General features: G+C 31.8%; 6 protein-coding genes across 6 annotated transcripts; 1 reads left to right on the top strand and 5 right to left on the bottom strand.

Annotated features, from left to right (window-relative positions):
- Positions 1–198: 198 nt before the first annotated feature.
- BPH1 (Bph1p) lies at positions 199–6717 on the top strand (the record flags this gene model as incomplete). Its single annotated transcript, XM_011277338.1, has 1 exon — positions 199–6717. One exon carries the CDS (start codon positions 199–201, stop codon positions 6715–6717), a length of 6519 nt encoding a protein of 2172 aa, XP_011275640.1.
- Positions 6718–7012: 295 nt separating this feature from the next.
- Positions 7013–8272, bottom strand: BN7_2007 (uncharacterized protein; the record flags this gene model as incomplete). The annotated part of the gene is made up of 1 exon (XM_011277339.1): positions 7013–8272. One exon carries the CDS (start codon positions 8270–8272, stop codon positions 7013–7015), a length of 1260 nt encoding a protein of 419 aa, XP_011275641.1.
- Positions 8273–8847: 575 nt separating this feature from the next.
- SOP4 (Sop4p) lies at positions 8848–9546 on the bottom strand (the record flags this gene model as incomplete). The annotated part of the gene is made up of 1 exon (XM_011277340.1): positions 8848–9546. One exon carries the CDS (start codon positions 9544–9546, stop codon positions 8848–8850), a length of 699 nt encoding a protein of 232 aa, XP_011275642.1.
- Positions 9547–10175: 629 nt separating this feature from the next.
- On the bottom strand, positions 10176–11531 carry BN7_2009 (heme-dependent oxidative N-demethylase family protein; the record flags this gene model as incomplete). The annotated part of the gene is made up of 1 exon (XM_011277341.1): positions 10176–11531. One exon carries the CDS (start codon positions 11529–11531, stop codon positions 10176–10178), a length of 1356 nt encoding a protein of 451 aa, XP_011275643.1.
- Positions 11532–12265: 734 nt separating this feature from the next.
- On the bottom strand, positions 12266–13099 carry BN7_2010 (40S ribosomal protein uS11; the record flags this gene model as incomplete). Its single annotated transcript, XM_011277342.1, has 2 exons — positions 12266–12684; positions 13090–13099. 2 exons carry the CDS (start codon positions 13097–13099, stop codon positions 12266–12268), a joined length of 429 nt encoding a protein of 142 aa, XP_011275644.1.
- Positions 13100–13748: 649 nt separating this feature from the next.
- Positions 13749–14141, bottom strand: RPS22A (40S ribosomal protein uS8; the record flags this gene model as incomplete). Its single annotated transcript, XM_011277343.1, has 1 exon — positions 13749–14141. One exon carries the CDS (start codon positions 14139–14141, stop codon positions 13749–13751), a length of 393 nt encoding a protein of 130 aa, XP_011275645.1.

Below are 14141 nucleotides of genomic sequence, written 5' to 3' on the forward strand. Positions count from 1 at the left end.
GAATTTACCTACTAAATATTGACACACCGAAAATATTTGGTGCGAACGTACTAATTCGGAAAAATGTCATATTCATCGCCTTCAATCATAAAAAGAACATAGAGACAATAACCAAAGACGGTTGTTTTTCACCAGACACAATTATTCAACCATCATATCAACATATAGAGAGCTGAAGAATCGTCTTTGGATATCATAATGGATCAATTGAAAAACCTCACGAGGTATAAGACGGAATTGAACTTCTCCAATTATGAACAGACTTATCAAAATATACAAAAGGACATTCACGATTTAACCGCTGATAACAAGAATGAAGAAATTGATGGAAATAGATTGATCTATGAGCTCATATTCAGCAGTATAAGCATTGATGGTTTCAGCGGTGAAGTGCTTGTGGAAAAAGCTGAGTCAATCATAATGAAAAGCATTGATGATGATTTATCAATAGTCCAGGAAGTACCGGGGTTGATTGATCAGTTCTTAGACAATTTCAGTGAAATCTCTCAAGGATCAGCAAATATAATAGATGAAAAGCTATTGGGGGTAGCTTTTGGTATACTGTTTCTTGATACTGACTCGCTATTGGAGAAGAAAATGGTTATTAAATCATTTTTGATAGAATTAGCTTTTAGGTTATGCTCTAAATCTGAAAGAAACAGGTCAATTATATCACAAATACCCGGAATAACACATAGTATCATAGGTAATCTCTCAGATACAAGTTTGAAACAACCATTACAAGAGCTATTCTTGGAACTTTCCAAATCTTTATTACTACCCTATGACTTGTTGAGCTTAATCAACAAGAGTATAGAATCATCATCAACCGAACAACAATTTTACCTTGATCAGATCACTTCTTTACTCAACACCAAAAACACAAATCATTTACATTTCAAGAACTCATCAGTTAAAGTCCCAGTGAGCTATGTATCATCACCATCAAATGGTTACACAAATCAGTTTTGGATTAAGTTCAATAATCTGGAGAAGAGTGATTTTTTCAGAGATATAAGTGGAACCATACTACGGCTTGATGATGGTAATTTATGTTTGATACATAAGAATAGATTATTAGTTAAATTCGAAAGCTTCCAGTTTGAAGAAGGCCGTTATTATCATATTGTACTCTTACATCAATTAGCAAAACTATCAAATGGGAATGCTATCAAAGGTAAAGTGAAATTATTTATCAATGGTGAATTCATCGAACAAGAGAGACTCATATACTCCACAAAAGATTTTAACTTCCACGATAATCCAGGAGCTGAGGTTAGCTCATTTATAACGATCGGGTCTAATACTTGTGATTTTGAAATTGCTAAACTGTTGATAGTCAATGAAGTACAAGCCATAGAATGGATACTTTTGTCATACTATCTGGGTATTGAATACCAAGGTGATTTCTCAGATGATACATTAATCAAATTTTTGAGCATATATGAAAGAACAAGGTTCAATTTAAAGCTATTAGAATCAAAAAATAACATTGATGGTGACTTAAGTCTAGAGGATTTGAACCTCAAAATTATCAGGTCCAATCTACTTTTAAATATAACAGCAGGTAACTCTTTGTCAGAAGAGTTGTTTGAAAGAGGAAATGATTATTTGACTGCAAATTCGTCCTCACTCTTAACAATTTCTGGAAGCATATATCATTATCAAGCAACAAACATATCAGAAGTGTTTTACTCAATTGGAAGCTTACAACTTTTCCTCAAGTTACTATTTGCTATTAATGATATGGATGTATTGTATAATACGCTTTCTATTTTTTTCAAATTGGTGAACTCTAATTGGAAATTTGCCATGGAAGTTGAAACTATAAGTGGCTATCAACTAATAGCCACAATACTGAAACTGAAGAGAAATGAGTTTAAACAAAGTCTTGATTTAAGATTTTTGGATTTAATACTTGATTTCTGTGGTTATAATTTTGCATCACCATATCATTCTGCCATTATAAACCCATTAGCATATGAAGCATTGATTCTTGATTTCCATATTTGGAAACCGTTTAATGAAGAGTTCAAACAATCAGATTTAGAATTATCAAAAAATTTGATTTTCCAATTCCAGGTGTTTGCAAAAGATTGTAAATATAGTTCATTCAATTCATTAAAGTTAAAAAAGATGAAAGTAGTAAAGAAGTTGCTTACTTTTTTGACACAAAGTTTTTTCTCTCCAGAAATGGAAGATAATGTTTTTGATACACTTTTGATAATGGTCAAAACAAGTTTATTTCCAGATACAGTTAAATCTTTATCTTCTTTCGTTGTGCATGCATTGAATGAGGGCAATGAGTCAGCTGCTGTGTTGGTACTACGGGTCCTAGCTGCTGTATTTTTAGACCCTCTTATTTCAAATGTGAGCTATTGGAGAAAGTTATTTGGTGCACCTTCTTTGAAGTGGATACTTCTTGTGTTACAGCTTGGGAAAAAGAATAAGGAAGTTGTTGATATTGCACTCTCATTGTCAATGAAAATATTCCTGATGGTGAGAAAGTCTTTTGATCTGTTTTATAAAAACAATGGACTCAAAATTTTATTTAGTTCACTCAGAGATGTCAAACTCGACAAAAGAGAATTAAATATATTGGTCAAGGGGTCTTTTGGTCATTATCAGTATGATTTAAACTTTCAAAAATTGGACTCGGAACTCAGTGAACACCTTGCTCAATATGACAAGCTTATCATTCCTGAATTACATTATATGATATTAGATTTGCTAGAATGGACCATTTTACACGATATTTTCCAAACTAGTACACAACAAGAAATTTCAGGTCTTATTGATTCTTATACAGCCTTAATATCCAAAATTTCAGAAGAGTCTAAAGGTATTGAAAAGTTTTTCCAAAATGATAAACAGTTCATCAACAAGTTATGTAACATCATAATTTTAGTCACAAAACCTCAAAATACAACAATTTATTTTGATTCTGCAGAAAAAATTATTCAGTTTTTATCAAGCGTCATTCTGTCAAAAATTTTCAAAGGTGATGCTTCTGGTCTTGAAGCTTATATCAACTCATTTCTACAAAAAAATGATGATGAAACGTCCGATTCTACAAGAACATTATTTTTATCTTTTGTTTTTCCTAAAGTATTGAAACATTTACAGGATTTTTCTTCAGAGTTTAAGATTTTGTTTTCTACAGATGCACTCGAAATCGAAAGCATTGCTGTATTTTTGAACTTACTCAATGATAGACTTTTAGATTTTGAGTGGAATAAGAAAGATTATTTCAGCTTCTTCAATGTTTCTTTGGCTATAGTGGAAGCATACAAAGGATCTGGAAAGAACACCAAAAGATCTAGCTATCTCCAACTAAAGAAAAACATAGCAAATGTATGTACAGTGATTATGTACGTGCTTAGGTTTTCCACATCTATGGATCAGCTAGAAAACTTTTTAAAGATTCTACTGTTTCATCAAGAAAATTTGTTTGAAAATGGATCTCTTTCAAATGAGTGTATTTCAAATTTGATTTGCTTTTTACTTGAAGTTTCCATGAAAAGTGAACCAATGCTCACTGGATTATCGTTGAACTGTTTGAGAATCTTATTGATGCACCGTCAGGGTGATCTTACTGCCATATGTGCTTCAATAACGTTCAAAAATTTTACAACTGCTGCGAAATACCTTGACTCAATATTATCAATGAATGATGATGATCTGGTATCCAAGCTTGTTAGTGATAGCAGGCTCAAGTCAACTTTTTGCGGGCATCTTGATTCTTTTGAGAATAAGATATCCAAAAAAATTTCAAAACAACAGTTTATCACCGGTGAAGAAAAGATGAATCATCTATTCGAAAAGCATGATCAGTTTATCAAGTTCAAATATGAGACAATTGAAAAGTTGGGTAAATTGTTACAGGATGACAATGAGATGCTTCGTATCAAAGTTGTTACTAGTGAGGCAAATAAACTTGCAAGAAATCAACAAGATCAACAGGATAATATTCAATTTTATATTAGTTCTTTCAACAAAATCAATGTTGAGATAACAAAATTCATGAATCTTTGCTTTAATAATAGCTCCATTAATTCAAGGTGGACATTAGATTATATGGAAGGTAGTGATAGAATGAGAAAGAGGCTACTACCATATGATGATTTAACTGAGGATCAAAAAGTTGCTTACTCAATAGAAGTTCCAGTTAAACCAATTGCAGCTAACATTGCAAATGAGCAGCCTAAGAATGAGTCTCTCAGCTTGAACTCATTTGAACTTATTGAACATGACTTAACTGATGACTCAATTGGTACATATAATGATAAAAACAGGAAGGTTTTGAAGAGTTTGTTCCCGGGTGATCGTATCCATCAACTATGGAATGTAAGTCAAGTGGTTGGTCTTGAGATAAATGAAGGTATTTTAATCCTCGGTGAGACACACTTATATTTGATCAGAAATTTTTTCCATAAGTCAGAAAATGATGAAATAATAGATATGGATGATGTTCCTGAGGGTGAAAGAGATCCAAATGTGAAGCTTATCTCAGGGCAGCCTAGACCTAAAAGTGCAACTGGTAAGAGAGAACTCAAAGATCATAATGTTCAAACATGGGAGTTACATAAACTCACATCAGTAACCAAAAGACAATTTTTATTACGTGATGTTGCTTTAGAGATTTTTTTCAGTAATGGTGGAAGTTTTTTGATCACATCCATCAACACCAGAGATAGAGATATAATTTATTCAAGTTTATCTTCAGTTGCAACAAACTCCAATATAGACAGTGATTTATCAGCAATCTTCAAAGAGACCAACTTGAACAATACTTCAGGTATTACAGGTAGAAATATCTCTATGAAATTGGCCAATGTTTTTGGTACTGATTATATTAATTACTTGGAGGCTACAAAGAAATGGCAAAGAGGTGAGATGTCTAACTTTTATTATTTGATGATTGTTAATACATTGGCTGGTAGAACTTTCAATGATTTAACACAGTATCCAGTATTCCCATGGGTTATTGCAGATTATACTAGTGATGAATTAGATTTGACCAACCCTGAAAGTTTCAGAGATTTATCAAAACCAATGGGTGCTCAAACACCACAAAGAGCAGCTCAATTTAAAGAAAGATACGAAGCCTTACTGTCATTTGATAACGAAGATGCACCAGCTTTCCATTATGGTACACATTATTCATCAGCAATGATTGTTGCTTCATTTTTGATTAGACTAGAACCATTCATCCAGTCATATTTGTTACTTCAAGGTGGTAAGATTGATCATGCTGATAGATTATTCAATTCGATTGAGAAGGCATGGAAATCTGCATCAAAAGATAATACTACTGATGTTCGTGAATTAATCCCTGAATTCTTTTTCTTACCTGAGTTCTTATCAAATATTAATGGTTATGATTTTGGTAGATTACAAGATGGAACTGAAGTCAATCATGTTCAATTACCCAAATGGGCTAAAGGTGATCCAAAAATATTTGTTGAAAAAAATAGAGAAGCATTAGAAAGTAAATTTGTTTCAGATCATTTACATGAATGGATTGATTTAATATTTGGGTTTAAACAAATTGGTCCAGAAGCAGTTGAGGCTCTTAATGTTTTCAATTATTTAAGTTATCAAGGTGCCATCGATTTAGATAAAATTGATAATGTTGTTGAAAGAAGATCAATCACTGGTATTATACATAATTTTGGTCAAACTCCACAACAAGTTTTCAATAAACCACATCCACCAAGAGAATATAACTCAATTTTATCAGTTAGATATGATAAACTAAAAACAAATCCAACTTTAATTTATCAAACCAAAGTTCATGAGCCAATCCATTACCTTCAATATAAGACACATAGTGACAACAGTGGTGATGCTTTTTGGAGAGGATACCCAAAGCTTGTTCTCAATGGTGAAATTGAAGTTAAACTGGGGAATAGCGAAGGTTCACTCGTTATTAATAGAAGAACTTTTGAAAGAGTACATGATGATAAAATTATAGCTTTGAAAATTTTGACTGGTTCAAATAATTTGATAACTGGTACCAAGAATGGTATAATTCATGTATGGAATTACAATGTTATCATCAAAGGTTTGAATGAACAATTAGAATTTGAAGCTCCATTAAGAGGTCATTTATCACCGATAAAAGAACTTCAAGTTTCTCCAGAATATAGTTTATTATTAAGTTTAGATTCATTAGGTAATTGTTATTTATGGGATCTTGTTAGATATAAATTTATTCAAAAAATTGACATTATGGGTGATCATTGTGCAATTTCATATGATACAGGTATGATTGCAGTATCAAATGAATCAGAAGTCACATTATTTACTATAAATGGTGAAAAGATCATTAATGATAAATTTGGTATTGATGATGATGTTTATATTACATGTCTTGATTTCGCTAATTTTAGAAAATTAACTTTAAACAAATCACAAAATGTTGATTCTCATGAATTTTGGTATGAAAAGGAAATTTTATTAACAGGTTGGTCAAATGGTGATATAAAGATTCATGTATTGGATATTGACCCGATTGGTAATTGGACTTTAGTTGAAAAAGCTTCATTAAATTTTAGTGAATCAAGTAGTAAAACAAATGGGAAATTTTCAAATAAAAGTATAAGTATAGTGGAAGGATATTTGAAAAGCTATATAAATTTTGAAGGTGAATCAATTGGTAAGATTGAGGTTGTTGCAGGTGATGTTAATGGTAGAGTAGCTGTATGGAGATGAAAATTGGATGATCGTGTATAACATGAGCTTATGATAGTATACGAAAACTATGAACACTATTGTAGCAATCTGACTTACATGAAAATAATGTAAAAACTCAACATCGTAAAATTACATGGGATATATATAATTGAAAGGATATAAATGGTATTAGTATTTACAATGATTTGTGTTTGATATTAACCTGTAATAAATACATCAAATCATGTAGTGAAAAGTATTGTACAACAAAATTGAAAAGTTTTAAAAAGGGGAACTGAAAAGAAATGTGTGACATCGATATCAAATAATGGAATCAATGACCTTTATGACCACCCCATCTATCATAAGAATAAAGCCCAGCTGCAGTCAAAGATAAACCTGCAAATTGAATTCCTGTTATTTTATGACCTGTGAAAATCATACTAACAACAATGATTGTGATTTTTTTCATCATACTTGCGATTGAATAACTAACTGTTGGAATTGCGCCTAATAAATGGAAAGCTATTAAAGATTGAGCAAAATGTGATAGACCATTGACTATTAATAAGTTCCATGGAATATGAATTAATTGTGCTTCTGAAACATCTGAACTTGAATCTATATCTAAGAAATTTGGTGCTTCAATGTATAAAAACCAAGGTAATGATAATAAAAATCCAACACCAGAACAATACAGTAATAAAGTTAATTTATCATATTTGTTTCTAATCTTTGGGAATGATGATAATTGTGATTTTTCAACTTTTAAATCATACGCTTGACTTTGTTTAGCATATTCTGAATTTTTATTTTGTACTGTAGTTTGTTCATGACTTAAAGGTAAGATTGGATCCTGGCTTGAAGATGAAGCTTTTTCATTTATAGCACCATCTTCATCTGCATTTGATAAGGCTAATTGAGCATGATCATTGATTTTATTTTGATTATATGTGAAAACTGTTTTCCCATAGATATTTTGTGCAACGAAAACAACTAATGATAAAGCAGCATAAGTGATCCCTGTGTATTGAACACTTGCAGTTGTTGTGACCAAAGTATCATGAGTATCAGCAACAACAATCAATAAGATCCCAAATACCAAAGGTATTAATGACAGATAAGTTGCAATAGGGAATCTAACATTGTACAGCAATCTATAAGTTGTGACAAGAATTAAAGGTGATAATGTTTTCACACCAGCAACAGTAGAAACGGGGACTAAAGCTGTAGCACTATGTGAAAATAACTTCCCCAAGAATTGGAAACATCCTAAAGGTAAAACAGTGATGATGATATGTCTATCAGGTTTCAATAATGGTGAACCATCTAAAGGTGGGATAGAACCTGCAGGGAATAATGCATGTAACTGTGGTAGTTTTGATAAGATGACAGTTGTTAACACACAAAGACAAAACACTATAAGGAACTGACATTCACCAAGAGCCAACGGGAATGGGAAATCATTTAAAATGGATTTCGTTAGTTGTGAAGATAATGATGATATGGAATACCACAAGAAACATAAGGAAACAATCTTTATGGACACGGGTGGTATGATGCTTCTGGGATTCTTTAAAATGGAATTCATCATGTCTCTTCAGACTCAGCCACTTGTAATATCCAAGACTCTATAACCGTCTATTAATACCTTTCTAACACCTATTGAACAACAATAGTTGACCCTTTAAAATCTTTTAGTTTTTGTTTAAACCCTTTTCAATTCTTTTGTGGACCGCAGCCTAGTGGCATATAACAATGCAGCAACGCCAAAAACAAAAGTTATAGTTAGGGAATGTAATAACCAGTACCAATAAGTTAAGCCAGATTAAACTTATGGAACCAAATGTAACAAGCGAATGGATGTGAATGATACGTTGATCTCTTTTGAGCAAGATCTCTGGAAAGTAAACACGGTGGAAATTGAAATTTGAAATCTGATTGTTTACTGAATTTTTTTGTTTTTGTTATATAAAAAGATCCTAAAATTAAAAAAGGTACAGCCAAATATTATTTACGAGATCCGAGGGAACCAGCGCTAAAAATGGTCACGCCATTATCACGTGAAATGTTAGGAGTTCCGACTACTAATAAATACCAATTCAATATTAAACAATTCAAAAACCAATTAAAATGTGTATTAATGTATTAATGTATTAATGTATGAGTTTATCTATTCACTTTTGATGCTCTTGAACTACCTATCTTCTCACCAAGATCAAAATTCAAAGATTCAGCAGCTTTTAAAGCAGCAGCACTTGAATTTACATTTCTTTGAGCTTTTTGTTCTTTTAATAATTTGGCAGTTTCTGGATCAAATTTTTCTAATAAATATGGTGCAACAACAGCTATTATTGCAAGGAATGCCATTGCTAAATATAATGGATTATTAACCACAGTAGCGATTGGTCCACTTTCTAAAATACCTGGTGATCTATTTTTAATATATTGTCTTTCTGGGAATTTTGTATTTGGAATAAACCTTATTGGCTGTGGAATTTCTGGACCTTTATCATCCCATTTTTGTGCAGCTTGTACTAAATGAACTTTAACTTCATCATTTTCCAAAACATCAACTCTTGATTTGAAAGGAACTAAATTATATTCAATGTGAGATACGGATAATAAATATGAACCTTTTGGAATATCATGGAAATTGAAAACACCTTCAGAATTGATATGTGCATTTCTTTTGAGTCCTATACTATTTGATTGTGCCCCTTGGATCTCTAATAATTCAATTGATGTATGAACAAGATCTAAATTTGTTAATTCATCACCTGGTAATTCTATAAAACCTGAAACGGTAGCACCGATAACAAACGGTATCAATGAAGTCAATATGATTCCTATTCTTCCCAATTGCATTATGAACTCTTTATATCTTGATGATAATCTTTGATCAAATTGTTGTTATTTAAATTGTTGTTGTTTAAATGCCCTGATTGATTATCTCAAATTTCCCTCCTAAAAAACTAAATCGCCATTTATAAAACCCGAACACCAGCTTTTCTTCCCAGTATAAAAAAAATTTTATCAACAAATCCTCAAACTTCCATCTTCTTTATTAGACCTTTTTTTCCTCCTCTCTATTGTACCAAGGACTCGTATTATTGTAGGGTATCAGTGACATTTCGAGGCTGCTACTCTCTACAACGAGTTCGAGAGAAGATTAGTTCTTTCCTTTTGAGAAGGTTCTAATGGAGGTTCCTAGCTGGAGTAGGCGTGTGAAGTATTAAAATCAACGCTATGATTTGATATTCTCAATGGCGTCATCTCCTTACCAGGAATCATACATCTTTATAATTTCAATTTGATAGTAATAAATGACAATTGACTACATCAACAACAAAGTGTAATTAAATAATCTTTATGTCGTATTAAAATCATAATAAATAAAAACGATGGTATACATATCTATACACTAAAAACAAAAATTTCACACCAGGTGAATTCGAAATATAAATTAAAAACACCAATAATCATGTAATTATCTATTAATGTTGATGAATCTTTTCAACCTTTTGTTTGGAATCAATTGTGACTTGATCTTTACCTAAAACTGCTTCATGAGCTGTTGCATCAGCTTTTAATCTTTCATAAGCAGCATTATCTTCTTCAACTTTTGCATTATTCCAACCTTTTGTTTCATCACTTTGTTCAACCCAATGAGCAAATGGATATGAAGATTGAGTTTTCAATGGAGTTTCTTCTGTAATTATACCTAAATCTAATTGACGTTGAATTAATGAATCTAAATATGGAACCAAATGATCTCTAAAACTTTCAAAATGTTTATATTTAACAATATCATCTGGTGCTTCATACATAATTTTCTTCAATAATGAAGGGATCATTGGTTCATCTTTCATTTCTTCAATTGTATAATGAATTGGATGATTTGTGAAAATAATAGCTTGAGTTTTTGGTAATCTTCTTAAAGCTTGACGTTCAACTCTAACAATAAAAGATTTTGGATCAACTGAAGGATCAATTTTACTATCATTTGGAACTGTATGAACTGCACTACAAAATAAATCATAATCCCATGATAAAAACCATGAAGCTCTTTCAACTGGATCACTTGCAGTCATCTTGGAAAACCATCTTTCCATTGATTTTTTCAATTTTGATTCATAATATGGAACATTTGTATGAATTATATCTAAATTTTTACCTAACTTTGGTTTAATATCAAATGAACCACCTGGGAATGGGACAGCAGCAGCAGTTAAATAATGTAAACCATCATCTCTTTTTTGAACAAGATAAAAATCTTCTTTAGCCATTCTTGAAACATACATCATTGGGTGTTCCATTAAAGGACGAGATAAATCCATAACTTCACCAGTTAACTCATTTTTAACATGAACACCATTATCATTTGAAGTAAACAATTTTGGATAACGTTTCAACATATGAGAAACAACAGTATCTAATAATTCTTCACAAGCAGCATCAGATTCTTCTAACCAACCAAAATTTAAATCACCATATTTATGATGAATTCTTTGTTTCTCTTCAATATAATGCCAATAATATTTATCCATATCTAACCAATGATTAATATCTAATTTATAAATAGACATGGTTTGATGATATGGCCAACGGAAGGGTCTCCATGGTCTATCATCATAAGTTTTAACTTGTTCTGGAGTGATATCTAAAGGAGTTGGTTCAGGAATTGGAGCATTTGCATCATAATGAACCTTTTTTGGAGCAGCAGCAGCAGGTTTCTTCTTTGGAGCAGCAGCATTAGTTTTGGATTTGTTCAAGATTTGAAGTAATGGTTTATAGGCCAATAAACCAGTTAATATAGCCAATAAACCAAAGAGCACAACTTCAGCAATCATATTATACCAGTCTTAATAGAGTTGGATAATCAACACTAAACATACCTAAAAAACCTTGAAACTCACTGGATTTACTCCAGTTTATATAGACATCATTATCATAATCGCAAGCACTATGGTTGTTCTTGACATTCTGGTAGAAAATAAGCCTGGAGTATATCTTATCAGGACTTGATAACCCATTTCGGAAAAGCTAAACAGTTAGCGAACAATCAGATTTCTGTGTCACATATTCAATTTCGAGATCATTTGAGCTTTCTAATAGAAACTGTTTGACTGGTTGGTAAGCCACGATCAGGCCATTTCATAGCAGTATTTCAAGGGAATCGCTCTGTTATTCCATGGTACTTGGTGTATGTTGGGAAGTTGGTTGTTTTACTGTGTTTTTATTTTGATTTTGATCTTTCGTGATCGGTGTCGATTTTAGATTCACTGAGTCGATTGACAGAATATTAGGACCAAATATAGGCTAAATTAATATGGAAACTTCAAATTGTTAGAGTATGAAGATTATTAGATAACAATATAAATTCTACATCAAGTTTTAAACTCCAAAATTGCTTTATTTAACGTACAATTAGAAAATATATATCAATAACTCCAATATACCAAGGTTGATTATATTATTCTGAAAGGGGATTTGTTGAAAGTAGGTATGTAGTAAGTGTAATGATGATTTTTGATTTATAAGAATGACATGAAAGTTGATTATGATTTTTAAAAAATTGAATAAATCATAATCTTCTACCACGACGACCACCCTTCTTTCTAGTAGAATCAGATGGAACTGGAGTAACATCTTCAATTCTACCAATTCTTAAACCAGATCTAGCTAAAGCTCTTAAAGCTGATTGACCACCTGGACCTGGGGTTTTAGTTTTAGTACCACCAGTAGCTCTTAATTTAACATGAACAGCAGTGATACCAACTTCTTTACATCTAGCAGCAACATCTTGAGCAGCCAACATAGCAGCGTATGGAGATGATTCATCACGATCAGCTTTAACTTTCATACCACCAGTGACACGAGCAATGGTTTCTTTACCTGATAAATCAGTAACATGAACGAAAGTATCGTTGAATGAAGCGAAGATTCTGGCAACACCAAAAACTTGGGAGCCATCACGGACTTGTGGACCTAAAGTAACGTTTTCTAATAAGTAAATTGTTAGTATATGATTCTAATGATAGTTTTATTTGGATTGAACTTTAAAAGAATGGGTTTATTGATGTATTTCGTCAATGTTTGTTTATGGTGTGTCAATTTTTCAATACTGGATAAATTACACTAAACTTTTGAATCTTGAATAAAACTAATAAAATCTTGATAATAATTCACACTATTCGACTCATATAATCATGTAGTTCCTGTTTATACTTCTCTTTCATACACTTTATTCTCTATGTTTCTCATTTGATATCTTGAATAAATTTCAATTTCCCAATGTATAAAATTTCATCAAATATCCCAAAATAACGATATAAATCTTGTTCTTTCTTCAATCACTATTCATATAATCCATTCTAATTCATCTAATCCATTTACTATAGGACATACCTTTTGACATTGTTACGATTTTTGTGTGATGATATTACCTCTACAAGTGATCAAGGACTAGTATAATCACTTTTGAAAAAGTTTTGCGTTGTTAGTTTTTCGTGGGAGAAAGATTGTGTAGCGGGCAGCACCATACTTTAGAAAAGTGGCTGATGTAATCACTTATAGTTAAGCTGGGAATTCGCGATTACGTGAAGTTGGCGAGCGCGAATTTTGATTTTTCAGTGGATTTCGAGATTTGAAAAATGGGAGAATTGTGTAGTGTGACTGTGGGGAATATACAGGGATGTTTGGGTGTTCTGATAATTATAGGCCCTAGATAAAGTCATGTGATCATACTCAAATATCTGAACTAATAAATGGTATCTATTGTTTATTGTAATTGTATTGAAACATGTATTAATTTAGCAGTTAGATACGTAATAGAAAGTGATTACATCGTTAGATTATTATGTAGTAGTACAGAACCACATAGTACCTTCTGGTATATTGTCAGTGTTGAGTAATTATTGAGTTTGTACCGATGTTTTGGCACCATTCTAACCAGTAAATCAATATTAATTAATCAACCTATATATACCAGATGATTTAAAACAACTATCTATTCTACACCAATTGAATTCAAATATAACACATTAAATTTTCATATATTAATACATCTAATAAACGAAACCTAAGATTTTACCAGAAACGTGTTTTCTTCTAGCTTCTTCGTGATCCATAATACCAGCAGAGGTAGTTAAGATAACGTAACCGAATTGTCTAGCTGGTAATAAGTTATCAGTCCATTTTTCGATATCAGCAATTCTAACGTTGAATCTTGGGGAGATAACACCGACTTTGTTTAATCTACCGTTTAATTGAACAACAATTTTACCTGATCTGTGGTCATCAATGTATTCAAATTCACCAATGTAACCATGTCTTTGAATAACTTGTAAAAATTTGATGATAACTTTTGAAGATGGTCTGATTAAAACTTGACGTTTACCAGTTTTTTCAGCATTGTTGATGGCGTTTAAAGCATCGGCTAAAGCAGAAGTTCTAGTCAT

The sequence above is a fragment of the Wickerhamomyces ciferrii genome, contig 00047, assembly GCF_000313485.1.
Source record: "Wickerhamomyces ciferrii WGS project CAIF00000000 data, strain NRRL Y-1031 F-60-10, contig 00047, whole genome shotgun sequence".
Taxonomy (NCBI): domain Eukaryota; kingdom Fungi; phylum Ascomycota; class Saccharomycetes; order Phaffomycetales; family Wickerhamomycetaceae; genus Hansenula; species Hansenula ciferrii.